The sequence below is a fragment of the Choloepus didactylus genome, chromosome 16 (genome assembly GCF_015220235.1).
Source record: "Choloepus didactylus isolate mChoDid1 chromosome 16, mChoDid1.pri, whole genome shotgun sequence".
Lineage (NCBI taxonomy): Eukaryota > Metazoa > Chordata > Mammalia > Pilosa > Megalonychidae > Choloepus > Choloepus didactylus.
This window is the reverse complement of record NC_051322.1, coordinates 741,771-767,621: the sequence shown is the minus strand read 5'-3', so window position 1 is coordinate 767,621 and position 25,851 is coordinate 741,771. Positions and strand designations below refer to the sequence as shown.

At 47.0% G+C, this 25,851-nt stretch overlaps 1 protein-coding gene across 6 annotated transcripts in view; it reads left to right on the top strand.

Annotated features, from left to right (window-relative positions):
* The window catches only part of CTDP1 (CTD phosphatase subunit 1), a 106,595-nt gene that overhangs the window by 46,765 nt on the left and 33,979 nt on the right, over window positions 1-25,851 (top strand). For 5 of the 6 annotated variants that reach the window (XM_037805671.1, XM_037805668.1, XM_037805667.1 and 2 more), the window contains 3 exons: window positions 15,090-15,231; window positions 16,182-16,412; window positions 25,386-25,548. In XM_037805671.1, coding sequence (XP_037661599.1) covers window positions 15,090-15,231; window positions 16,182-16,412; window positions 25,386-25,548 — 536 coding nt within the window. The remainder of the gene's footprint in view (window positions 1-15,089; window positions 15,232-16,181; window positions 16,413-25,385; window positions 25,549-25,851) is intronic. The other variant, XM_037805672.1, reaches the window with a different exon arrangement.

The following is a 25,851-nucleotide window of genomic DNA, read 5'->3' as shown; positions in this document are numbered from 1 at the left end:
CTGTTCGTGTCACTGCTTTCCGATCTTCCGGGTATATACCGAGAAGTGCAATCGCTGGATCGAATGGTAACTCTATATGTAGTTTTCTGAGGAACTGCCAGACTGACTTCCAGAGTGGCTGAACCATTATACAGTCCCACCAACAGTGAATAAGAATTCCAATTTCTCCACATCCTCTCCAGCATTTGTAGTTTCCTGTTTGTTTAATGGCACCCATTCTAATCGGTGTTAGATGGTATCTCATTGTGGTCTTAATTTGCATCTCTCTAATAGCTAGTGAAGCTGAACATTTTTTCATGTGTTTCTTGGCCATTTGTATTTCCTCTTCAGAGAACTGTCTTTTCATATCTTTTGCCCATTTTATAATTGGGCTGTCTGTACTATTGTCATTGAGTTGTAGGATTTCTTTATATATGCAAGATATCAGTCTTTTGTCAGATACATGGTTTCCAAAAATTTTTTCCCATTGAGTTGGCTGCCTCTTTACCTTTTTGAGAAATTCCTTTGAGGTGCAGAAGCTTCTAAGCTTGAGGAGTTCCCATTTATCTATTTTCTCTTTTGTTGCTTGTGCTTTGGGTATAAAGTCTAGGAAGTGGCCACCTAATACAAGGTCTTGAAGATGTTTTCCTACATTATCTTCTGCAGTCTCAGTTAAATCGTCTGGGGGGGGGGCGGCCGGTTGCTGAACCCTCGGCTCTCAGCGTTGCTCGGAGGGTACCGGCGGCGGGGGCTCTTTCCCGGAGGCGAGGGCGAGGCGGGGGACTTGGCCAGGTCCCCGGCGGTGGCGTGCAAGGTGTGGAGGGCGGCGAGAAAGGAACAGGCGGGACGCTTTTTTCAGGAGGGTAAAGCCAAGAGAGTTTATTAGGGGAGAGTACAAGCTTATATCGGGCGGTTTAGAGGGCGGGGTAGCTGTAGAGGTTAAAGGCTTGGATTGGTTCTGAGAGGGCGCGGAGGTCGTTTGAAAAGGGGCGGGAGTTGCTCCGGCAACGGGGAGGGCGGGAGTTGCTCTGGTAACGGGGAGTGGGCGGGCAAGGTAAAGGGGGCGGTTTTCTCCGGCAAGCTTCCCCTGACAGTTGTACTTTGGGGTGAGGAAATGGGGCCTGCATCCGGCTCCACTTTCTCAGGCCCGGGGGGCCGTGGAGGATAGTACTGTCCGTGCCCACTACCTTTCCTAGGGGCTGATCAGTTCCCCTGGCCCAGGCCCGCCAAGTTGGAACTCGATAACAGTGTCCCGCAATCTTCTAGGAGTTTTATGGTACTTTCTTTTATATTGAGATCTTTGGTCCATTTTGAGTTAATTTTTGTGTAGGGGGTGAGGTAGGGGTCCTCTTTCATTCTTTTGGATATGGATATCCAACTTTCCCAGCCCCATTTGTTGAAAAGACCATTATGACTCAGTTCAGTGACTTTGGGGGCCTTATCAAAGATCAGTCGGCCATAGATCTGAGGGCCTATCTCCTAATTCTCATTTCGATTCCATTGATCTATATGTCTATCTTTGTGCCAGTACCATGCTGTTTTGGCAACTGTGGCTTTATAATAAGCTTCAAAGTCAGGGAGTGTAAGTCCTCCCACTTTGTTTTTCTTTTTTAGAGTGTCTTTAGCAATTCGAGGCATCTTCCCTTTCCAAATAAATTTGATAACTAGCTTTTCCAAGTCTGCAAAGTAGGTTGTTGGAATTTTGATTGGGATTGCATTGAATCTGTAGATGAGTTTGGGTAGAATTGACATCTTAATGACATTTAGTCTTCCTATCCATGAACATGGAATATTTTTCCATCTTTTAAGGTCCCCTTCTATTTCTTCTAGTAGAGTTATGTAGTTTTCTTTGTATAGGTCTTTTACATCTTTGGTTAAGTTTATTCCTAGGTACTTGATTTTTTTAGTTGCTATTGAAAATGGTATCTTTTTCTTGAGTCTCTTCGGTTTGTTCATTTCTAGCATATAGAAACATTACCGACTTATGTGCATTAACCTTGTATCCCGCTACTTTGCTAAATTTGTTTATTAGCTCTAGTAGCTGTATCGTCAATTTCTCAGGGTTTTCTAGATATAAGATCATATCATCTGCAAACAATGACAGTTTTACTTCTTTTCCAATTTGGATGCCTTTTATTTCTTTGTCTTGCCGGATTGCCCTGGCTAGCACTTCCAGCACAATGTTGAATAACAGTGGTGACAGCGGGCATCCTTGTCTTGTTCCTGATCTTAGAGGGAAGGCTTTCAGTCTCTCACCATTGAGTACTATGCTGGCTGTGGGTTTTTCATATATGCTCTTTATCATGTTGAGGAAGTTTCCTTCAATTCCTACCTTTTGAAGTGTTTTTATCAGAAACGGATGTTGGATTTTGTCAAATGCTTTTTCAGCATCTATTGAGATGATCAATTGATTTTTCCCTTTTGACTTGTTAATGTGTTGTAATACATTGATTGATTTTCTTATGTTGAACCATCCTTGCATGCCTGGAATAAACCCCACTTGGTCATGGTGTATGATTTTTTTAATGTGCCTTTGGATTCGATTTGCAAGTATTTTGTTGAGGATTTTTGCATCTATATTCATTAGGGATATTGGCCGGTAGTTTTCCTTTTTTGTAACATCTTTGCCTGGTTTTGGTATTAGATTGATGTTAGCTTCATAGAATGAGTTAGGAAGTGTTCCATTTTCTTCAATGTTTTGAAAGAGTTTGAGTAAGATTGGTGTCAGTTCTTTCTGGAAAGTTTGGTAGAATTCCCCTGTGAAGCCATCTGGCCCTGGGCATTTATTTGTGGGAAGATTTTTGATGACTGATTGGATCTCTTTGCTTGTGATGGGTTGGTTGAGGTCTTCTATTTCTTCTCTGGTCAGTCTAGGTTGTTCATATGTTTCCAGGAAATTGTCCATTTCCTCTACATTATCCAGTTTGTTGCCATACGGTTGTTCATAGTATCCTCTTATAATTTTTTTAATTTCTTCAGGATCTGCAGTTATGTCACCTTTTTCATTCATTATTTTGTTTATATGGGTCTTCTCTCTTTTTGATTTTGTCAGTCTAGCTAGGGGCTTGTCAATCTTGTTGATCTTCTCAAAGAACCAACTTTTGGTGATATTTATCCTCTCTATTGTTTTTTTGTTCTCTATGTCATTTATTTCTGCTTTGATCCTTGTTATTTCTTTTCTTGTACTTGGTTTAGGATTGGTTTGCTGTTCATTTTCTAGCTTCTTCAGTTGATCCATTAGTTCTTTGATTTTGGCTCTTTCTTCCTTTTTAATATATGCGTTTAGTGCTATAAATTTCCCCCTTAGCACTGCTTTTGCTGCATCCCATAGGTTTTGGTATGTTGTGTTCTCATTTTCATTCGTCTCTATATATTTAGCAATTTCTCTTGCTATTTCTTCTTTAACCCACTGATTGTTTAGGAGTGTGTTGTTTAACCTCCAGGTATTTGTGAATTTTCTAAGTCTCTGATGGTTATTGACTTCTAATTGTATTCCGTTGTGGTCAGAGAATGTGCTTTGAATAATTTCAATCTTTTTAAATTTATTGAGGCTTCTTTTATGTCCCAGCATATGATCTATTATGGAGAAAGTTCCGTGAGCACTAGAAAAGTATGTGTATCCTGGTGATTTGGGATGTAATGTCCTGTATATGTCTGTTAAATCTAATTCATTTATCAGATTGTTTAGGTTTTCAATTTCCTTATTGGTCTTCTGTCTGGTTGATCTATCTATAGGAGAGAGTGATGTGTTGAAGTCTCCCACAATTATTGTGGAAACATCAATTGCTTCCTTTAGTTTTGCCAGTGTTTCTCTCATGTATTTTGTGGCACCTTGGTTGGGTGCATAGACATTTACGATTGTTATTTCTTCTTGCTGAATTGCCCCTTTTATTAGTACGTACTGGCCTTCTTTGTCTCTCAAAACATCCCTGCATTTAAAGTCTATTTTATCTGAGATTAATATTGCTACACCTGCTTTCTTTTGGCTGTAGCTTGCATGAAATATTTTTTTCCATCCTTTCACTTTCAGTTTCTTTGTGTCCCTGTGTCTAAGATGGGTCTCTTGTATGCAACATATTGATGGTTCATTTTTTTTGATCCATTCTGCGAATCTGTATCTTTTAATTGGGGAGTTTAATCCATTTACATTCAACGTTATAACCGTGAAGGCATTTCTTGAATCAGCGATCTTATCCTTTGGTTTATGTTTGTCATATTTTTCCCCTCTGTCTATTAATATCCTTTATTGTACCCACACCGAATCTCTTTAGTATTGAACCTTTCTCCAAGTCTCTCTGTCCTTTCTTTGTTTCTCTGTCTGTAGGGCTCCCTTTAGTATCTCCAGTAGGGCAGGTCTCTTGTTAGCAAATTCTCTCAGCATTTGTTTGTCTGTGAAAAATTTAAGCTCTCCCTCAAATTTGAAGGAGAGCTTTGCTGGATAAAGTATTCTTGGCTGGAAATTTTTCTCACTCAGAATTTTAAATATATCGTGCCACTGCCTTCTCGCCTCCATGGTGGCTGCTGAGTAGTCACTACTTAGTCTTATGCTGTTTCCTTTGTATGTGGTGAATTGCTTTTCTCTTGCTGCTTTCAGAACTTGTTCCTTCTCTTCTGTGTTTGATAGTGTGATCAGTATATGTCTTGGAGTGGGTTTATTTGGATTTATTCTATTTGGGGTTCGCTGAGCATTTATGATTTGTGTATTTATGTTGTTTAGAAGATTTGGGAAGTTTTCCCCAACAATTTCTTTGAATACTCTTCCTAGACCTTTACCCTTTTCTTCCCCTTCTGGGACACCAATGACTCTTATATTTGGACGTTTCATATTATCTATCATATCCCTGAGGTCCATTTCGAGTTTTTCAATTTTTTTCCCCATTCTTTCTTTTATGCTTTCATTTTCCATTCTGTCATCTTCCAGGTCACTGATTCGTTGTTCAACTTCCTCTAGTCTTGTACTATGAGTGTCCAGAATCTTTTTAATTTGGTCAACAGTTTCTTTAATTTCCATAAGATCATCCATTTTTTTATTTAGTCTTGCAATGTCTTCTTTATGCTCTTCTAGGGTCTTCTTGATTTCCTTTATCTCCCGTACTATGGTCTCATTGTTCATCTTTAGTTCTTTGAGTAGCTGCTCTAGGTGCTGTGTCTTTTCTGGTCTTTTGATTTGGGTGCTTGGGCTTGGGTTATCCATATCGTCTGGTTTTTTCATATGCTTTATAATTTTCTGTTGTTTTTGGCCTCGTGGCATTTGCTGAACTTGATAGGGTTCTTTTAGGATTTGTAGACCAATTGAAGTCCTTATCTCTAATTTATCAGATCTACAGCTTCGTGGAGTACACTTTCTCTAACTAACCAGCAGGTGGCGTCCACGAGCCACCTGTTCTCCACAAGCAAGTTCTCCCCTGCTTAGCCTTTTTGGTGAGTGGGGGAGTGAGTCTTGTGGGGTCCAATTGGTGTACCAAGCTTGCGTGTGTAGTTGGTGTTGCCTGCCCTGTATGTGGGGCGTGTTTCTGGGCAGTCAGGGAGAGGGGGGTGGCTCTAACAATCAAATCTCCCTGGTGATCCTAGAGTTTTAAAGCTGCTGCAATAGTCTAATCCTTCAGTTCAGTCCTGCCACAGTTTGTCTCTGCCACTGACCCACAAGTCCTTGGTATTGGCGTATGGCTCCTGAGACTTGCAAGTGGACCCCTCTTCCAGGCCGTGCACCCCGGGTCCTCTGTTGAGGGATGACTGTGCTATGTCACAGGTGAGTGCCGTCCCCCCAGGGCAGTTCTGGGCTGCTGGGCTGTGTAGGGAGGCTCCCAGTCTGCTGAAATGATGGCTGAATGGGGCTTTGTTAATTCACACTGCTCTACCTTCCCAACTCTGGGACAATCAGCTGAGGTTGCAGGGAAGGCTAATGTCCACGCCCAGTTTTGTGGTGTGTGCCTGTTATTTGAAGCACTTCCTTCACACTGGGTTGTCTGGGGCAGTTCTGGGCTATGGGGCTGGCAATGGGCAGGAGTGTTTCCTGTCCACCAGGATGATGGCTGTGAGCGGACACCCCCCTTTTCTTGGGAAGTTGTGGTGTTTAGTGAATTTTCTCAGCCACTGGATTATTGCATTTTGTCTCAGAGCTCTCCTGGTTCTGCTCTTGACTTGATCTGCCCAAATAGTAAGTCTTTGAAGCTTTCTGTATTGGGCTTCTTAGAGTAATTGTTTTAGAAAAAGAAAAAAGGATTAAAAAAAAAACAAAAAAAAAAAACGGGCCCTCCTCAGAGATCTAATGGGTTATTGAAATGCTAAGAGACAAAGCAACCAGGGCCATTAAGGAAAGGTCCACAGGGCAGAGAGATCAGCTTTTCTTCGGGATTTGCATATGCGCCTCAGGGCCTGAGCTCGGGCCTGAGGTCTGCCCTTCCCCTTTCTATGTTCACCAGAACTCCAAAAATCCTCCGCTTTTATTTTGGAGTTTTTCGTGTTGTTTTTTTTCTATGCCTGTCTCCTCTCTGCTGGGCTGGCTGCTCTCAGATTCTCTGGTGTCTGGTCTCCGTCTGTCTATGGTTGGAGTTTGGATCAGCAGAATGAGTTTCCGATAAGGGCTGCCACTGCAGTTCTCCCTTCTCCTTCCCGGAGCTGACAGCCCCTCCTCCCACGGGACTGAGCCTGGCAGGGAGGGGCGCGGGTCCCCTGGCTGCAAAAACTTACAGATTTCGCTGATCTCAGCAGTTCCACGTTTTCATGAGTGTTGTATGAAGTATCCCCAAAGTCAGATTGCTCTGTGGTGTCCAGTCCACGCAGTTCCTGGCTTTCTACCTACTTTCCTGGAGAAGTAACTAAAACATACAGCTCACCAGTCTGCCATCTTGCCCGACAAGGTTTGTCCTTTTATTTCTGGCTAACTTCACTCAACATAATGTCCTCAAGGTTCATCCACATTATTATATGTTCCATGTCTTTTTTCTGTCTTACAGCTGCATAATATTCCATCATGTATATGTACCACAGTTTGTTTATCCGCTGGTCCATTGATGGACATTTCAGCTGCTTCCATCTCTTGGCAATTGTGAATAATACTGCAATAAACATCGGTTTACAAATGTCCGTTTGTGTCTTAGCTTTCAGTTCCTTTGAGTATATACCTAGCAGTGGAATAGCTGGGTCATATAGCAAATCTATACTTAGCTTCCTGAGGAAACTCCACACTGTCTTCCAGAGTGGTTGCACCATTCTGCATTCCCACCAGCAATGAATAAGTGTGCCTCTTTCTCCACATCCTCTCCAGCACTTGTAATTTTCTGTATTTTGGATATTGGCTATTCTGGTAGGTGTGAGATGGTATCTCATTGTGGTTTTGATTTGCATTCCCTAAGCCAGTGAAGTTAAGCGGTTTCTTATATGTTTTTGAGCCATTTGTATTTCCTGTTTGGAAAAGTGTCCATGTCTTTTGCCCATTTTTTAATTGGGTTGTTTGTCTTTCTGTTGTTGAGTTGTAGGATTTCTTTATATATTTGAGATATTAAACCTTCTTCTGATATGTGGTTTCAAAATATCATCTCCCATTGTGTAGGCTGCCTTTTTACTTTTCTAACAGAGTCCTTTGATACTCAAAAGTGTTTGATTTTGAGGAGATCCCATTTGTCTATTTGTTCTTTGGTTTCTTGCGCTTTGGGTGTAAGGTCTAGGAAACCACCACCTATCACAAGATCTTTAAGATAGTGCCCTGCGTTTTCTTCTAAGAGTCTTGTGGTCTTAGCGCTTATGTTTAGGTCTTTGATCCAGTTAGAGTTAATTTTTATATAAGGTGTGAGGTAGGAGTCCTCTTTTATTGTTTTGGGAATGGATATCCAGTTCTCCAGACACCATTTATTGAAGACTGCTCTGTCCCAGTTGATTTGGCTTGACTGCCTTATCAGAGATCAGTTGTCTGTAGATGTGAGAGTCTATTTCTGAACGCTTGATTCAATTCCGTTGGTCAATATCTCTGTCCTTAGGCCAGTACCATGCTGTTTTGAGCACTGTAGCTTTGTAATATGTTTCAAAGTCAGGTAGTGTGAGACTTCCCATTTCGTTCCTCTCTCTCAAGATATTTTTAGCTATTCGGGGCACCTTGCCCTCCCAAATAAATTTGGTTATTGGTTTTTCTGTTTCTGCAAAGTAAGTTGTTGGGATTTTAATTGGTATTGCACTGGATCTATAAATTCGTTTAGGTAGAGTTGACATCTTAATTATATTCAGTCTTCCAATCCATGAACACAGTATGTTTTCCCATTTTTTTTAGATCCTGTTCAATTTCTTTTAGCAGTTTCTTGTAATTTTCTTTCTTTTGTGGCCTTCGTTAAGTTTATTCCCAAATACTTGATTCTTTTGGCTGCTATTGTAAATGGATATTTTTTTTCTATTTCTTCCTCTTGTTGCACATTACTTGTGTATAAGAATACTACAGATTTTTGCATGTTGGTCTCGTAGCCTGCCACTTTGCTGTATTCTAATAGTTCTGATAGCTTTGCTGTAGATTTTTCTGGATTTTCTACATATAGAATCATGTCATCTGCAAACAGTGAAAGTTTTACTTCTTCCTCTTCAATTTGGTTGCCTTTTATTTCTTTTTCTTGCCTGATTGCTCTAGCTAGAACTTCCAGCACAGTGTTGAATAACAATGGTGACATGGGCATCCCTGTCTTGTTCCATATCTTAAAGGGAAAGCTTTCAGTCTCTCCCCATTGAGTATGTTAGCTGTGGGTTTTTCATACATTGCTTTGATTTTATTGAGAAAATTCCCTTCTTTTCCTATCCTTTGAAGTGTTTTCATCAAGAAAGATGTTGAATTTTGTCAATTGCTTTTTTCTGCATCGATCGAGATGATCATGTGGTTCTTTTCCTTTGATTTATTGATGTGGTATATTACATTAATTGATTTGCTTATTTTTAACCACCCTTGCATACCTGGAATTAACCTCACTTGGTTATAGTGTGTAATTCTTTTAATGTGCTGCTGGATTCGATTTGCGAGTATTTTGTTGAGGATTTTTGCATCTATATTCATTAAAGAGATTGGTCTATAATTTTCTTTTTTTGTAGTATCTTTGTCTGATTTTTGTATTAGGGTGATGTTGGCTTCATGGAAGGAGTTGGGTAGCTTTCCCTCCTGTTCAGTTTTTTTTGAAGAGTTTGAGCAGGATTGGTATTCTTTCTTGAATGCTTGGTGTAATTCACATGTGAAGCCATCTGGTCCTGGGCTTTTCTATTTTGGGAGCTTTTTGATGACTGACTCAATCTCTTTGCTTGTGATTGGTTTGTTGAGGTCCTCTGTTTCTTCTCAGATCAATGTTGGTTGTTTATGCTTTTCTAGGAAGTTGTCCACTTCGTGTAAGTTGTCAAGTTTATTAGCATATAGTTGCTCATAGTATCTTATTATCTCCTTTATTTCTGCAGGGTCAGGAGTTATATTTCCTTTCCCATTTCTAATTGCATTTATTTGCATCTGTTCTCTCTTTTTTTTTTTTTCTTTGGTTAGCCTAGCTAGGCGTCCATCAATTTTGTTGATTTTGTCGAGGAACCAGCTTCTGGTTTTGTTGATTCTCTCTATTGTTTTCCTGTTCTCAGTTTCATTTATTTCTGCTCTGATCTTTGTTATTTCTTTCCTTCTGGTTGCTTTGGGGTTTATTTGCTGTTCTTTCTCTGGTTCCTCCAGGTGTAGAGTTAATTCCTCAATTTTTGCTCTCTCTTCTCTTTTAATATAGGCATTTAAGGCAATAAATTTCCCTCTCAGCACCACCTTTGCTGCATCTCATAAGTCTTGATATGTTGTGTTTTCATTGTCATTTACCTCAAGGTATTTACTAATTTCTCTTGTAATTTCTTCCTTTATCCACTGGTTTTCTTAGAGTGTATTGTTTAGTCTCCATATATTTGTGAATTTTAGAATCTTCTGCCTGTTATTTATTTCCGACTTCATTCCATTATGATCTGAGATAGTATTTTTTATAATATCAATATTATTTAATTTGTTGAGGCTTGCTTTGTGACCCAGCATGTGGTCTATCCTAGAAAATGTACCATGAGCACTCGAGAAGAATGTGTATCCTGCTGTTGTGGGGTGTAGTGCTCTATAAATGTCTGTCAGGTCTAGTTCATTTATCATACAATTCGACATCTCTGTTTCCTTGTTGATCCTCTGTCTAGATGTTCTGTCCATTGAAGAGAGCAGCGTATCGAAGGCTCCAACTATTATTGTGGAGTTACCTACTTCTTTCAGTATTCTCAGTGTCTGCCTCATGAATTCTGGGGCACTCTGGGTTGGTGCATAAATATTTATGATTGTTATGTTTTCTTGATGAATTGACCCTTTTATTAATACATAGTGTCCTTCTTTGTCTCTTTTAACTGTTTTATTTTTGAAGTCTACCTTGTCTGATATTAATATAGCTACTCCCGTTTTTTCTGGTTGCTGTTTGCATGAAATATTGTTTTCCAACCTTTCACTTGCAGCCTATTTTTGTCCTTGTGTCTAAAGTGAGTTTCTGGTAGACAGCATATAGATGGGTCCTGTTTTTTAATCCATTCTGCCAGTCTGTGTCTTTTTATTGGGGAGTTTAATCCATTAACATTTAGTGTTATTGTAAGAACAGTGCTTTCTTTTATCATTTTGTATTTGGATTTTATATGTCATGCCTTATTTTTTCCTCTCTCTTTTTACCTTTCCTGATAATCTTCATTTCTGCACTCTTCTCTAAACCTCTTTCTCCTGTCTTTTCCTATCAGCCTGTAGCACTCCCTTTAGTATTTCCTGTAGCACCCCAGTCTTGTATTCACGAACTCTCTCAGTGTCTATCTGAAAATATTTTTGAAGGACAGTTTTGGTGGATATAGAATTCTTGGTTGGCAGTTCTTCTCTTTCACTATGTTAAATATATCATACCACTGTCTTCTCTCCTCCATGGTTTCTGCAGAGAAATCTGTACGTAGTCTTATCGAGCTTCCCTTGTATGTGATGGATTGCTTTTCTCTAGCTGCTTTCAGAATTCTCTCTTTGTCTTTGAAATTAGACAATCTGATCAGTAAGTGTCTTGGAGTGCATCTATTGGGGCTATTCAGTTTGGGGTATGCTGTACTGCTTGAATCTCTTAATTTTCTGTCTTTCATAAGAGTTGAGAAATTTTCAGTGATTATTTCTTCCATTATCCTTTCTGTCCCTTTCTCCCTCTCTTCTCCCTCTGGGACACCCATAACACGTATATTTGTGCATTTTGTGTTATCACTCAGCTCACTAAGACCCTGCTCATATTTTTCCATTCTTTTCACCTTCTGTTCTTTTGTGTATGTGAATTCAGATATCTCATCTTCCAACTCACTGATTCTTTCTTCTGACTGTTCAAATCTACTGTTGTATCCCCCCATTGTCTTTTTCATCTCCTCCGTTATGCCCTTCATTCCCATAAGTTCTGTCATTTGTTTTTTTCAAGTTTTGAATTCTTCTCATGGTCATCCAGTGTACTTCTTATATCCTTCATCTCTTTTGCTTTGTCTTCTCTCCGTTCATTGACTTGATGTTTGTATTGATTTAGATTTGTTTGAATATGTCCAGTTAGTTCTTCCTTCAGTTCATTGAATTGATTTAGCAATAATTGCTTCAACTCCTGTATCTCAGTTGAACTATTAGTTTGTTCTTGGCTGCTCCATATTTTCATATGGCTTGTTATCTTAAGCTGTCTAGGTATCGGACTTTCTTGATTAGTTTATTCTGGAGCTTGTTTTCACTCTTTTACCTAGGGGTTTTTTGTTGGTTGGCTTTGTTCCCTAACCTCTGGTGTTCAGTTCAGCTTATTGTGGGCCTCTAACTTAGATTCTGTTTAATTGATCCAAGTTTTTCACCTCTTGTTTTTCTGTTTCTTGCCCTGCCTCTATGTAGCCTTTTTATGTGGTGATCTCAGATATTGTCAACCCCAGTCAGGTTTTCCTAGTCCAGAGAGCCCAGGTCTCGGGAGGAGGGTGTGGAGTTTCCCTGAGAATGAGACTCTCCTGTGAGGCCTCGAGACTCTGTGCTTCTCCTGTACTGTCCAGCAGGTGGCACTTGCCAGCCCGCAGCTCCCCCACCAGGGTAAGGAGACCTGGAGCCTTTAGTTCTCCTGGTGACCCTGACCTTGTCGGGGATATGGCTGACTGAAGCTCTGCTCTTGCTTGGGCCCAAACTACAAGTCTTTGAGGCTTCTGTAATGGGCTTCTTAGCATAGTTATTTAAAAGAAAAAGAAAAAGAAGGGCCCAGTATGGACTATTTACAGTCCTTGCAGTTCTGATGAGCTATTGAAATGCTAAAAGACAAGGAGTTGAGGGTGATTAAGGAGCAATCAAGAAAGCAGAGAAACCCTGGCTCTTCAGAGAAGGGCTCTCCCTCCCTGGATTTGCATATGCGACTGATTCTGTTTGAGCCCTGCCCTTCTCGGTATTGTGTTCACCTGACTCCAAAAAGTCTGTTTTTCTTTTGTTTTCTATTTTTTTGCTGTTTTGCTAGCCCTGTCTCCTCTCCAATGAGCTGACTGCTCCCAGATATTCTGGTGTCTGCTCTGAGTTTATCTGTGGTTGCAGCTTTCATTCTCCCTCCTGGTTCCCAGCACCAATGGCCCCTCCTCCCACGGGACTGTGCCTGGCAGGGAGGGACGCAGGCCCCCTGGCTGGGAGAACTTACAGATTTCACTGATCTCAGCTGTTCTGCATGTTCCTGAGTGTTGTATGAAGTTGGTCCAATCTCAGATTCCTCTGCAGTGTCCGCTCCATGCAGTTCCTGGCTTTCTACCAGCTGCCCTGGATGAGTAACTACAACCTAGACCTCACCACTCTGCCATCTTGCCCCACACCTCAGCATGCTGCTTTTTCACTTCTGAGATTTTAGCCAAGTAAAAGGAAACTTCAGTAATGGACAAATACAAAGGAATGCTTGACAGTTCCTTAAAACAAGAGCTAATTACTTTAAACAATGCTCCTCACAAGCAGTTTAGATCTTCCCAAGTACAGCTTACTCACGGCCTCCTCTGGTTGTCCCTCCTGTGGCTGCTCTGCTGAGTTGGGGCTTCCAGGTCCGTGTTCACCTGCAGGGTGAGGACGGCATGTTGGGGTGAGCCTGGTCAGGGGCCTCCATGTGTCATGTGGTGTTGGACACTCAGGCTCTCCATGGCGCATGAGTCCCTGGGCAGATGCCAGGTTCCGTCTGGGTGTGACATGTCAGAAGAGTGAACGCAGGCCAGAGGCAGGCTGCTGGGGGTGCTGGCCCTCCGCCGGGATTCCAGAGGAGGGCATGCCTGAGGGCGCGGGGACCTGCAGGCTGAGCAGATCGTGGGTTCTGCAGTCCGTGGGGGCCTCCTTGGAGCGGCCGCCCTGTCCACTGTCCCCGCCTGGGCCCCTCTCCCCTTAGTGTAGTGACGCGTCTGGGCCCCGTCACGACGGCTCAGTTCTCTCTGGTTCGTCCTCACCGACAGCGAAGGTGATAACAGCTACAGCTTGCCTCTCTGCTGTGCTCCTCTGCCGTGCTCCCTTCTGCACTCTCATGTGGCCCTCTCAGAGCCTGTGGTAGGCAGAGAGGCCCTGTGCTCAGTTAACTGCCGAGGAGATGTGTCTCCAGGAGGGAAAACATGTTTTCCAAAGACACCCAAGTGCGGCCAGTTCCCGAGGCTGCGGTGTCTCCTTACTGGCTCCTCACACCTTCCCCGCTGGATCTTCTGGACTCTTCCAGTGGCTTTGGTCTGATCCCTCCCGGTCTTGCCTGGCCCTCACCTGAGTTCCTGGATTCAGTGGAAGGCCTCATTGCTTCTTGTGATCAACCCACAGCTCCCGGTTACTGCCTGGAAGCTGCGCCGGCTGAGCTGGGGAGGGCTTAAGAGGGGTGTGCTGGATGGGCGGGGCTGGGTTTGGATGTGCTGGTTCAGCAGAGGGGTGTAGGCCGGCTCCAGCGAGAGAAGGGGTGTGGTGGGCTCAGCCTGTGGCAGTGATGGAGGAGCCGCTCAGGAGTGGGGACAGCGACCTGGGGCTGAGCGCTGGCTGGAATCAGGGAGGCACAGTGCTGGTGCCTGGGGGTGTTTGGGACATGGGTCAGGGGAAGAGGTGGCTGGAGAGCTTGGCTGGAGGCGTGTGCCTCAGTTCCCTTCGGAGGGGAGAGGCAGGGTCCCCTGTTGGCCTTGTGGACAGGATTCAGTCATTCCCCGTTTCTGTCTGACCTCATCATCCTGTGAGGGCCACAGGATCCGAGGGTGAGCAAGACCTTTGGGGGGGCTCGTGTTGTCTGTCGTGAGAACACCTGGGGGGTTCACAGAAGGGGACAGGGATCAACCAGAAGGGACCTTCAGGCTGTTACCCGACGCTGCGTTGCCCATATAGAGGCGGGCACCCAGGGTGCGGAGGGAGCGGCTGAGAAAGCTCCAAGGACAGCTCCTGCAGTCGTGCAGGCTGGAAGGCGGGCACCAGGGGAGACTGCTCAGCTTGCTGCCTCGTGCAGATGGCTGTGAGGCCGGCAGGAGAGGGCCGGACTGTGGGTCTCTGGGAGGTGGGCTGGCGAGACTCGCCGATAGGTTAAGGCTGGGGGTCAGGTGAGGAGGGAGGAAGTGTCGGGGCAGTTACAGGATTTCCACTTGCGGTTTGGCGGTAGGAGTCAGAGCTACCTCTGGGCGTCTGGTGCTCTGTCCAGCTCGGCAGCAAGGACTTGGAGGCCATCTGGAGAGGGTGTAGAAGGGGCAGGGCGGCCACAGGGCCGGATTTGCACACGTGCCCGATTCTGTTTGAGCCCAGCGCTTCTCTGTATTAGGTTCACCCCAGCTCCAAAAGTCTCTGCTTTTATTTTGGAGGTTTTTATTGCTGTTTTTGCTAGCCCTTTCTCCTCTCTGCCAGGCTGACTGCTCCCAGATTCTCCGGTGTCTGGTCTCAGTTTATCTGTGGTTGGAGTTTTGTTCAGCAGTCTGGGTTTATTAATCAGAGCTGCAACTGCAGTTCTCCCTCTGGTTTCCAGCACTGATGGCCTCTCCTCCCTCGGGACTGTGCCTGGAAGAGAGGGGCATGGGCCCCCTGCGGCCCTGGCTCTGTCCACCACGCTGGTGATGCCCGGGCCCTCGAGCCCCCTAACTGGTGCCCTCTCAACCCCTAGGCACAGAGAAGGTGCGGCAGGCCCAGGAGTGGGCACACGTGCATGTGGTCAACCCCGACTGGCTGTGGAGCTGCCTGGAGCGCTGGGAGCGGGTGGAGGAGCAGCTCTTCCCACTGAAGGACGACTACCTGGGGGCCCAGAGGTGAGGGCTCACCCCGGGCGTGGGCGGGTGGTGCTGCAGGCGGCCCCTACACACCGAGTAGCCTGGCGCTCACACCCACCTCCCAGGGCGTCAGAATCCCAGAGGCGTCGCAAGGACATGGAGGCCGAGTCAGCCCCTGCTGGTGGCCTCTGCCCCACTGTGAAGCGAGCCCGGCACCGTGGTCCCCAGTTTTGATCCTGCTGACTCGCAGGTTACCCAAAGAAGCACTTGCATGACCGGTGTCACCTAAAAAGAAGTCAGGTTTCTTTTTCTAAAAAGAAACGCCGCATGGCTTTTCATAATGAACCTTAGTTGGCGTGTTCTCGCGTGTCTGGGAAGTAGCTGCGTTAGGTTACTGCGCAGTCTCAGGATGGTTTAGAGAACATAATGCTCAACTGACGACAAGGGGGAGGGTGGGAGAGCACGGGGACAGGTTTGCGAAATTAAGAGCACAAACATGTTGGTGTGAAGAAGAGGGGGAAGTTTCATCTTTATGTAATGTACGGGGAAAAGGAGCAAGAAAAAAGGATGCCTGTATTTGGTAAGAAAAGCTCGGAAACGCTTTACTGTGCTTTGGCAGAATCTTGACTGTGTTGTCTAGAGGTGAAGTTCCGAGACAGGCACAGGGTCTGAACAGTTGCCAGTAAGGGGCAGCCACGCGTCGAGGGCCTGGCAGGAGCTGTGTCGCCACTGTCACGCCCTCGACACTTGATGGATCTCCATCGGAACTCATCCGAGGGTGAAAAATAGTCATTTCTTTACAGCCGCAAGATTTGTATTACTCCCTCGCTTTACTGTACTCTAGAAGCCTCAGGAGAATTTCCTGAGTCCATCTGGATAAGCTGTCAGTGGAGAACCAAGGGGCTTTTGAATTTCGCAGCCCGACAGGCAGAGGGGCTGGTGTCCACCAGTGTTGCTGGTGCACTCCATGAAACTGCTCTCGCCCACAGGGACAGCGGCCCCGCGGCTTTCCCTGACAGGCCGAGCGCCCTTCCGGCTGTCATCCTGCCCCCCGCGCCCGCCCAGCCCAGGAGCCAGCCCGGCCCCGAGGTTCGCATCTACGACTCTCACACCGGGAAGCTCATCAGGAAGCGCCCGCCGGGCTCGGGGCCGCCCGCCCTCGACCAGGTGCCAGCGCCGCCTGTCCCCCTGCCGGTCCACGGGGAGCTCACCACCTTCAGGTACGGCGGAGGGGTTATGAGCGATTGTTACTGTCAGGGCTTGCTTCTGAGGTGTGAAAGCAGTGTTACAGTGCCTGTCGAAGGCACCAGCACCGTTTGTGTGAAGCGCAGGAATTTTGTTTGGGGTTCAAATTGGGCTGCCCCCTGCTGCGCTTGGTTCCCTTCTCCTTGAGTTTGATCCCATTACTGCACCTGATTCCGCCCTTTGTTCAGCCTCTAAACCATTCCCTGGTTGACTGGGCATGCACAGGTGCATGGACAGACAGACAAATGCCGTGGGCTGTGGTTAAGACGCTGGTGTTGCCGTCTGATCAACGCAGAGCAGATATCTTGTCAAGGGGCTGCACAGGCAGTGCGTCTGGGGAGCGAGTTCTGGTTTTCCGTGTTCGGTGTTTCCCTTTCAGCCGGATGGAGGGAACTTACCCTGCGGTTAAGGCTCCCAGTGTCAGAAGCTCTGTCCCCGCACACTGAGCTGTCTCCAGCCTCGTGCTTTCGGCCTTCCTCTCCCCTCCCTCGGCCACCTGCTGCCTGCTTCACCACACACAGCTCACGGAGGGGCGGGCAGTGGTTGTCGGTGCCCAGGGGCACTTGGAGAGCAGCGTGGTCGACTCAGGACGGCACCTAAACCAGCTGCAGGAGGTGCTGGCCGGGCCGGCCTCCAGGCAACCCCGGCGTGGGAGCTCCCTGCCCCTCGAGATCAGCCCTCAGAGCAAGACCCCTTGTGACTCGCCTTTGGAGATCCCTCGTGCTGTACATGAGGAGTCTCCAATGTTCCTTTCGTGAGGTGAGCATTGCTTCCAGATTCCTGTGGCATGGCATTTGTGGGCCACTTTTCCACGTCCCCCCTTCCTCTGATAGGCCTGCCATGTCTTCCTCTTGCAGTCCCGGAGGCTGAGGGCCGGCTCTCCCCTTAGCTCCCCGAGCTGGCTGGAGGGGCCTGCACTGATCAGTGACCCCATGTGGGCAGCTGTAGGTGGGTGGGCAGTCACTCAAACCAAATGCCCCCTGGACCACGGTCAGCTGGTGGAGATCCGCCGAGACCTCTGCTCGAAGGTGGGTGGAGGGTCACCCTCCTTCCAGACGTGCCGGGGCATCTGGGCCTTGGGGAGGTGGGGGCTGCTCAGGGCCAGTCCTCAGGCGCCTCGCCTGCAGCCGATGCTGTAGTCGTGACCCAGTTGAGAGCTAGGCCGGCCTCCCGGGTCTGGAGACTGTGCTGCTGTGGGGCTTTTTTTGTCCCCTTTTTCATCCTTAGAAGAAGCGTTTTATTTCTTTTCTGTTTTTCTGCTTGGATTTTGTTTTGTCATTCTTTACTTGCCTTATTTTTCCCATTTTGTTGTGTGCTAGAACCACCATCCTTTCCCCTCCAGTTGATTGTTAACAAGTGGGCTCCATGTTCTTTTTGAGTCGTTTTCCCCGTAGAAAGACCAGTGCTTCCAATGTAGCAAATGCTTGTTGGTTGTTACCACGGGCTGAGGCCGCGGCGGCAAGGACACCGGCATCCCCCATGCCACAGGGCCGGAGCGGGCCAGGTCCTTGACCAGTGGGCACGCAGTCGGATGCGGCTCCCGGAGCTCCTCGGTGCCTTAGTGTAAACTGGACACGTCGTCGACAGTGTGGCTGCCCTGTGCAGGCTCTGAGTCACAGCACTACCAGTGAGGCCCACCGAGGCGCGGCACGGGCTCTGCCCCCGCCCTCCTCCCGGCCCATGACCTGGTTGGGTCGACAGGTGGCTGCTGCGCGGTCTCCACGATGGGGCCGTCCTCCCGCGCACCGCAGCCCTCAGGGAGACATGCTCGTCTCGGGAACTGCACGTCACCCACTGTGTGGGCACACAGGAGCATCCAGCTGCTCTCCCCAATGTGCTTTCAGGGTCCTTCCAAAATGCTGCTGCCACCGACGGGGCACGGCTGGGGTGTTCAGTGGTGCTCGTTCCTGCTGAAGTCCTTTCCATAGGCAGGCGGCCGAGCTACAGGTCACCAGTGGATGGTGCCAGGTTATTTTCTCAGAAGTTGATTGCACTTCACCCTCCCACCCAGGAGATACAGTCTGCTCACGTCTCCCGAGCGCTGGGTGTCAGTCGGACATGTCTGTGGCACATGAGGGCACAGGGTCTCGGGCCAGCTGCCGTTTCTGGGGGTGGTCTCCCTGCATGTGTGACCAGCCGTTTGCTGGCACTTCAGCGGACCGCCGTTTTATGTCCTTTTTATGCCCCTTTTCTGTCTTTTCCCTTCTGGGGCACTTTTAGTGTAAGTTAGAAAAATATTCTGAAGAAAATACGTGCCACTTGTATGGAGGAGACGGCTGTGTCGACAGCAATGTTTCACGTGGTTCTTATTGAACTACACTGTATTCTTCACCCTTGTTTTAAAAATAGGGAACGTTAGGGATTGTTCTTTGTAGTTAGTCTCTATGGCACAAACATTTCTAAACAATGTTTGTCAAATTAGCTTCTGTATAATATTCACTATAAAATTGTTATTGAAATATTTGTCACAATGGATTCACTCTGTTTTTCCCTCTTTTTATAAAATTCTGGAGAGATATAATACTATTTCAGATAAATTCTACGTATGTTTACAAGTCCAACCTTAGGACCCAGGATGGCATAGACATGTGAGTGTCCCTATTGCAGTCTACTCGCTAAACGCATAGGAGGTTCAGAAAAACATGTAGGAGGATGTGTAATCAGAGCAAAAACAGTTCTTCACTGTTTTAAAATAACTCCAGTTCATGTTATCTTACAAAAAATTTGGGTTTTGGTTTGTAACACTATACGTATATTTTATTGTTCTAAGGGATCTCAGAGGTAGACTGGTTTTTAAATTCTGAACTTACTGTCTGTTGTCTTAAAACTTTGATGTATGTCGATTCTCCAATATAAAGACCAGCTCTGTTTTCTGTTTCTTTCCCTAGAGCATATTTGTTGTGTGTTGATTTTTTAAATGGTTGGGTCATCCTTACAAGTGTCCTGGGTTAGAGAGTAAGCCAGGAACGTGTCGCCCGCAGGATCATGCTCCAGAAGGATGAGAGAACCCAAGGTGGCACAGAGCAGTGGGAGTCGGGCGGGGAGAGGAGGGACATGAGCGTGAGGGCAGCATTAGGGCCCCGTGGTCTGAAGAGACCAGGCCCAGGGTGTGGAGGGCAGGAGCCGAAGTTCTGGGTTGTGGAAACCGCTAATGGAGGATGCCTGGACGTCCTGCAGGCAAACGCAGTGCGAGTGCCAGCTGTCTCCGGAACTCTGAGGAGTCGGCTTTCTCCTGGGTGGAAGGAGCTGTGGCTCAGTTGGTGCATGGAGAGGGGCCACTGCTAGAGTGGTTTGAGGGCCTACTCAGTGCCTATTGGTCACGCCCCATAGGAAACAGCCCACCTAGCTGATGTCCGCTCGCCACCTGGCTTGGGACCTCTTAATGCTTTTAACAATCTGAAACCCCAGATGGTCTCCTGCCTGGAATGTGGAGTACAGCAGTGAGAATGGGAGATGTGTATCGTGGTTAGTGAGCAGTATGAATTTATTACAACTTGTGTGTCTAGCTCTGTACTTCAGGAAACATCCCTACCTTCCTCACCCTTATGGCTCAGGGGAGAGGATATACCTGGGAGGGATGTATGTATGCAGCGCGAGGAGAGCGCTTAGTGAGGGGGCAGGAAGGGGCTGGGGGTGCAGGACCAACTTGGCCCCGAGGCCTGGTTGGGGCAGGTCTGCAGGCGGGGAGGGTCGGGCCACAGCCGAGCACACAGGCTGCGTCACCGTCACCGTGTCGCCGAAACACCTTCCTGGACGCACTCTTTCCTGCACATGCTGCACTTGCTTTCCCAATCTCTCGCTTCGCTCCTCTCCGTGCCGTCTTTATAACAGCAGCACTGCTGACCCTCTAAATTAATTTCCCCACCACTGGAAGAACTGGGACATGGAGACGTGAGTGGAGCCCTCAGGGATCCGGGCGGATGGGAGACGTGGTGGAGAGGGCGGCCAAGCAGGTGCAGGGTTGGTTGTGAGGTGGGCACGGTGACGACCCTCAGGCCCTCTGCGGAGCCCACCCGTGCTGGCCTGTGGCTTTAGTCCACAGACGTGTTGACATGCACACTGCAAATGAAGTGTTTTATCGATTCTAGCATTTTGAAGGTTAGGGAACATAGAGAGGGGCTTGTGTCAGCAGTTAGTCAAATTGTAGCTAACATCTCAGTGCTCGCGTGTTTGGGTTTCTGCTCTGGGTGTGTTGCTGTCTCAGTGGAAGCATGATGACAGTAGAGAACTTTGCATGAAGATACCGCTGAGATGGGTTTTCACACTGGAGTCTTACGGTGCTGCGTCCGCAATTTAGAGCAGCCGTGAAGGCTGGATGCTTTGTGGTGTTTGCGTGAACAGTACGTATTTCCTGCAATCTCTTTTTCAGGTTGTTGAAATTAAAACCATAAACTTAGACTTGTTTTTTTCTTAAATGTAAAAAACAAAGGCTTATTGTTTTAAACTATATGGAATGTTTAAAAATTAGATACAAAATTGGTTTTGAATTATTCAGCCGTGCTTGAAATAGGTGGCAGTACGCTGGGAGTCCGTAAGACACACGAGGAAATAATGAAGTGCTGTCTGAAAACAGACTTGCAGATGGTGAGCTGAACTTGAATAAGTCAAGCACTTCTTTTTTACTTGTATAATGCTAATAATATGGCATCAAATAACCACATTATTTGTTCTAAAAAGTATGTGATTTATGTGAAAAGCAGTTCAGTTGCAAGTGACTATAAAGAAACAAATGTTTCAGTTAGGCCAAGTCTTTTCTGAGGAAAACAAATGTACTTTGGCTGTAGTTTATTCTGACAAGTTGACTTGTGATGAAATGTTTTGTTAAATTTGGAAGGGTGATTTACATTGAAATATTTTAGGTATTACCAGCCCTTGTAGGTAGACACAATATTAACAGGACTTACCAAATCATATTAGTCCTATAAATTTTGTAATGGAAAGTAGCTTTGCTATATCCAAACCAGTGTATGTTTATTGTGTTGAAGAAATGGATTTTTTTTTTCTAAATAACCTTCATCACTTTAAATCAATCGTATTTCATTGTTCTCCATACTTATATATATAGGAAAATACGTGTTCAGAATTCATGAGTGTTGGTGCTACATGTTGATGCTTCTGTTTTCAGACTGGATGAAGCGACCAGTTTATATGAGAAAAAGGAAATTCTCCCTTAGCGCTTCCCCTTCCCTCCAAACCCAGCACTGGGGACCGAGCTGCGGCTCCAGGCCAAGGGCACGTCCTCTGGCCCAGGAGGCTGTGTCCGTGGGACCTGCTCCTCCGGGGCTCTCCGCCCGTAACCCAGTGCATGTGTACTTGACTTTTTCCCCTGAGGTGGGGAGAGTTGACATGTTCCATCTGATTCACATAGGGTAAAAATTTTTCTTGAATTTAAACTTACAGCCTCCTCCTACTGGTTGGATTTCATGTTGTACATGGGGCATCTCATGCTAACTAGTCCGTATCTTTCATTCATTGATCACATACGGATGTCCAGGCCACCCCAGAACTTCTCCATTCGCACAGCCCAGAGACCTTACAAAGGCAGGACGCCCAAAGTGGAGCGCCACAGCCTCGTCCTGCGTCCTCGGGCAGGGCGGGTGCTGGCCCTCGCTTCCCGGGGCCTGCCCACAGCCCACCTCGCCCGGCCACCCACGTCCCTGGCAGTGGCTGGTTCCACCGGAACTGCCTGCCCGAAGGAAACCTGTGTGTCTGTGGCGATTCGGCTTCTGTGAAGGCTCCCCTCTCTCGCTCCACTGCTCCCCTTCACCTCTCACCTCCCCTCCTCCGGCCTCCCCTCTCACGCCGCTTCTCCCCTTTCTCTGCTGTCCTCCCTTCTCTCGCTCCCCCTCCCTTCTACCCCCCCATGCAGGGCCGCTCCCTGTTCTGATTGTGGAACCCTGTGCAGCCCTATTATGACAGGGTTCTGGATGCTGTGGGCGCTTCTTCATTCCTGTGTTCTTGTTTTGACTTAAAGTTGTGAAAACTGTAAGTTTTAAAGTTGTGAATACTGTAAGTTTTTCTGTAATCCTCGCTTTGACATGTTTGGCTCTGGGCCCGAGTCCTGGCTTACTCCGGGGCCTGGGAATGAGCGGTCCTAGGTGGGGGAGGCAGCGGACTTCGCACCGGAAGGGAGGCCTTGAGGAACCTGCCGTGTCTCTGACAGAGTCCTGGAGTGTGCACTACTGAAAGAGAGGACCTTGAACTTCCCAGCCGGAGCTGGTTTTGTTGGGTCCTCTCCGCCAGCGCCCTGAGGGTGGGGGCCGAGGGGGCCAGCCTGCCTCTGGGCGTCCCGGAGCAGCCCTGCCGGCCAAGCCACGAGCAGAAGGGGGCGGCCGCCCTGGGGAGACGCTCCTTCCCGGGCACCCACGGTGCCGTGAGGTACCAGTTACGAACACTGGATTTTTTTTTCATTAAATTTTATTTGGGGTCATTGTGGACTCGCGTGCAGTTGTAAGAAATAATACAGACCCCGTGTGCCCCTTTCCTGGGGCCCCCAGTGGCAATGGTTTACCCCTGGGGTAACGTTGCCAGGATCGCAGCGAGGTGAGAGCACCGGCCCGCAGGGAACCCCCGGCAGCCACACAGCTGCTCCCTCTCCGTCGTGTGGTCATTTCTAGAATGTCGTGTGAATGAGATGGACGGTCGGTGAGTTTTCACTGAGCTGACTCTCTGGAGATTCCGCTGGGCCATGTGACCGGGAGCTCCTTTTTGCTGCCAAGGGGCACCATGTGGCTCACAGGTGCCGGGCGGGTCCGACCGTCCGTCCGCTCAAGGACATCAGTCTCCAGTGTGGTGCCACGTGCTGCTGCTGATGCACGTGTTGAGGTTTTTGCGTGAGCTTAAGTTTTCTTTCCTCTGGGCTCAATGCCCAGAAGCACAATGCTGGGGCCTATGGTGGTTGCATGTTTAGTTTTTTGAAAAACTGCCAAATGGTTTTCCAGAGTGGCTGTACCATTTGACCTTCTCACCAGCGGCAGATGAGTGGCCTGGTTTCTCTGTGTCCTCGCCAGCTTTTGGGTTCATCACTGTGTTTTCAGCCGTTCGGATGGCTGTGTGGTGGCTCTTCCTCGTGGTTTAGGTTTGAATTTCCCTGGTGGCGGATGGTGTTGAGCATCCTCGTGTGCTCCTTTGCCGTCGGCCTGTCTTCTTACTGAAAGGTCTGGGGGTGTCTTTTGCACATTTTCTAAATGGATTGTTTAGTTTTTACTGCTGAGTTTGGGAATTCTTTATATATTCTAGAAATTAGTCCCCTGCTGGATACATCGTTTGCAGGTATTTTCTCCCAGTCTCTAGCATGATTTTTCATCCATTTGGCAGAGTCATCATTGGACCAAGGTTTCTAATTTCTGTGAGGTTCAGTTTGTTTTTTGTTTCATGGATTGTGCTTCTGGTGTCAAGTCTAAGAATGCTTTTCCTGGCCCTGGATCTCAAAGATTTTTAAAGTTTTACATTTAAGTTTGTGGTTATTTTGAATTAATTTTTGACTCAGGTGTGAGACAGTCCAGGTTCGTTCTCTCCCCTGGGGGTGTCTCCCTGCTCCATTGCCATCTGTGGAGAGGCTGTGTTTCCTCGTCCAGCTGCTGCCGCACCCCCTGCCCAGATCTTGCAGCCAGAGAACCAGCCTTGAAAGCAGGGGCCCAGCTCTCACCCTCTTCTTCCTTCTCAGATGGCTCCGGTCATCCTGGCTCCTCTGCCGCTCCGTGTGAATGTCAGAATACTCTTGTCTGTGCCTGTGCTCTGCAGAGCCCCTCATGGTCCCGGAGGCTTTGTGTGGGGCCCTTGGGATTTACGGGGTCGGCAGTCGTGCCACCGGCTGGCAGGAGCGGCCGTGCCTCCCCTTGCGGTGCGTGTCTTTTATTCATCGATCTTTCCTCGCCTTGCGGCAGCCCTGGCACTCCCAGCACTGTCATGAGTAAGTGCGGTGGAGCAGATGGGCCCCTTTGTCCTGTCGTTCGGGGACGTTAAGTGTGATGTCAGCTGTAGGGCTCTTTGCAGATGCTCCTGATAAAGCTGAGGAAGCCTGCTTTTCTGAGAGCACTTACAATGAACAGGTGTTGCGTTTTGTCAGATAGTCTGTATTGATTGACGTGCGCGGCAGTTCTTTAGATTTCACTAATTGGGTTTGAATGTCGGAGCAGCCTCGTGTCCCTGGAGTAAAGCCCTTTGGGTCGTCTGTGTCTGAGAGGAACTGACTGCTGGAAGTAACTCAGAAGCGTAACTGCCAGTGTCCAGAAGGGTTGCCTAAATTCTCACAGCCGTAAACATAGGTAAAAAAGCAGACTCAGTAAGATTTGACATTGAGATTAAAGTAAATACAGAGAGGAAACTTGTAAGAAACAATTTCAAATGGAACTTGAATTCCAGCATACTAGAAGAATCACGTGGCATGAGCATGTTAATCATTGTAGGGCAGAAGCATTATGGGGCAGAAGATTGCTCCTTGCTAGTTGGTTTATTAGATTAATATTTAACAGTTTAATGAAACTATACAATCATAATCCTAAATTGTCTTTTCCTTACCTTCGTGAACAAATTATTTTAATTTCAGCTACTTGAAGTCTGTTTCTTAAATTCACCATTATATTTTTGCCTGTTTTTGTAGCCTGAGTAACTTCACATCTCTTAAATGCTATTGATAGGATATAGATGGTTTTGCTGGTTTTGTTGATTAAAAAAGGTAGGTGCTCGCCTTCAGCAGGAGTCAGCACGAGCAGGATTTGTCACTCAGGCTGCTCAACTAGCAACACTTTGGTGTATTAAGTAAACTCTGATAAAGCATAGTAAGTAGGCAATATTGGGAAAACATCCTATTTTTTTCTGAACTAAAATATTCTGCTTGTATGTATTCGTTTGCTAACCTATTCCAAGAGTCAGGAATCTTATTCGGTGCTGAAAAGGTACAGTTCAAACTGACTTTCCTCATGTGGGACCTGTAAAATTCATTTCAGAGTTGTTGAGCCACACCAACAGCAGACGTTTGGCGAAGAATTGCCAGATAACGGAGATGGAGAGCAGCCTGGTCCTTCTAGAAGAAAGCGACAGCCCAGCATGTCAGAAACTCTGCCGCTGTACACGCTTTGTAAGGAGGATTTAGAGAGTATGGATAAAGAGGTGAGCGACTGACCTGCTTTTGGCGGCCGGCCCGCGGGGCCCTCAGGGACCTCGCTGGCATCTGTGCACTGGAACCGCTGGAGACGGGGCGCGTGGACTGCCCGGCTTTCGTCAGTGTCTCGGAGGTAGAGCTGAGACCCTGAACCCATAGGGGGCACGCACTTGTGCGCGTGCATGTGTGCTGTTTTGGACTAAAACTTCTGTTTGTCACAGAACATTTTCTACGAAAAGATTTACAGTAATACTAAGTGATGTCAGTGAAATTTGGCACAGAAGTACACTGTAAAGCAGGTTTTGTTGATG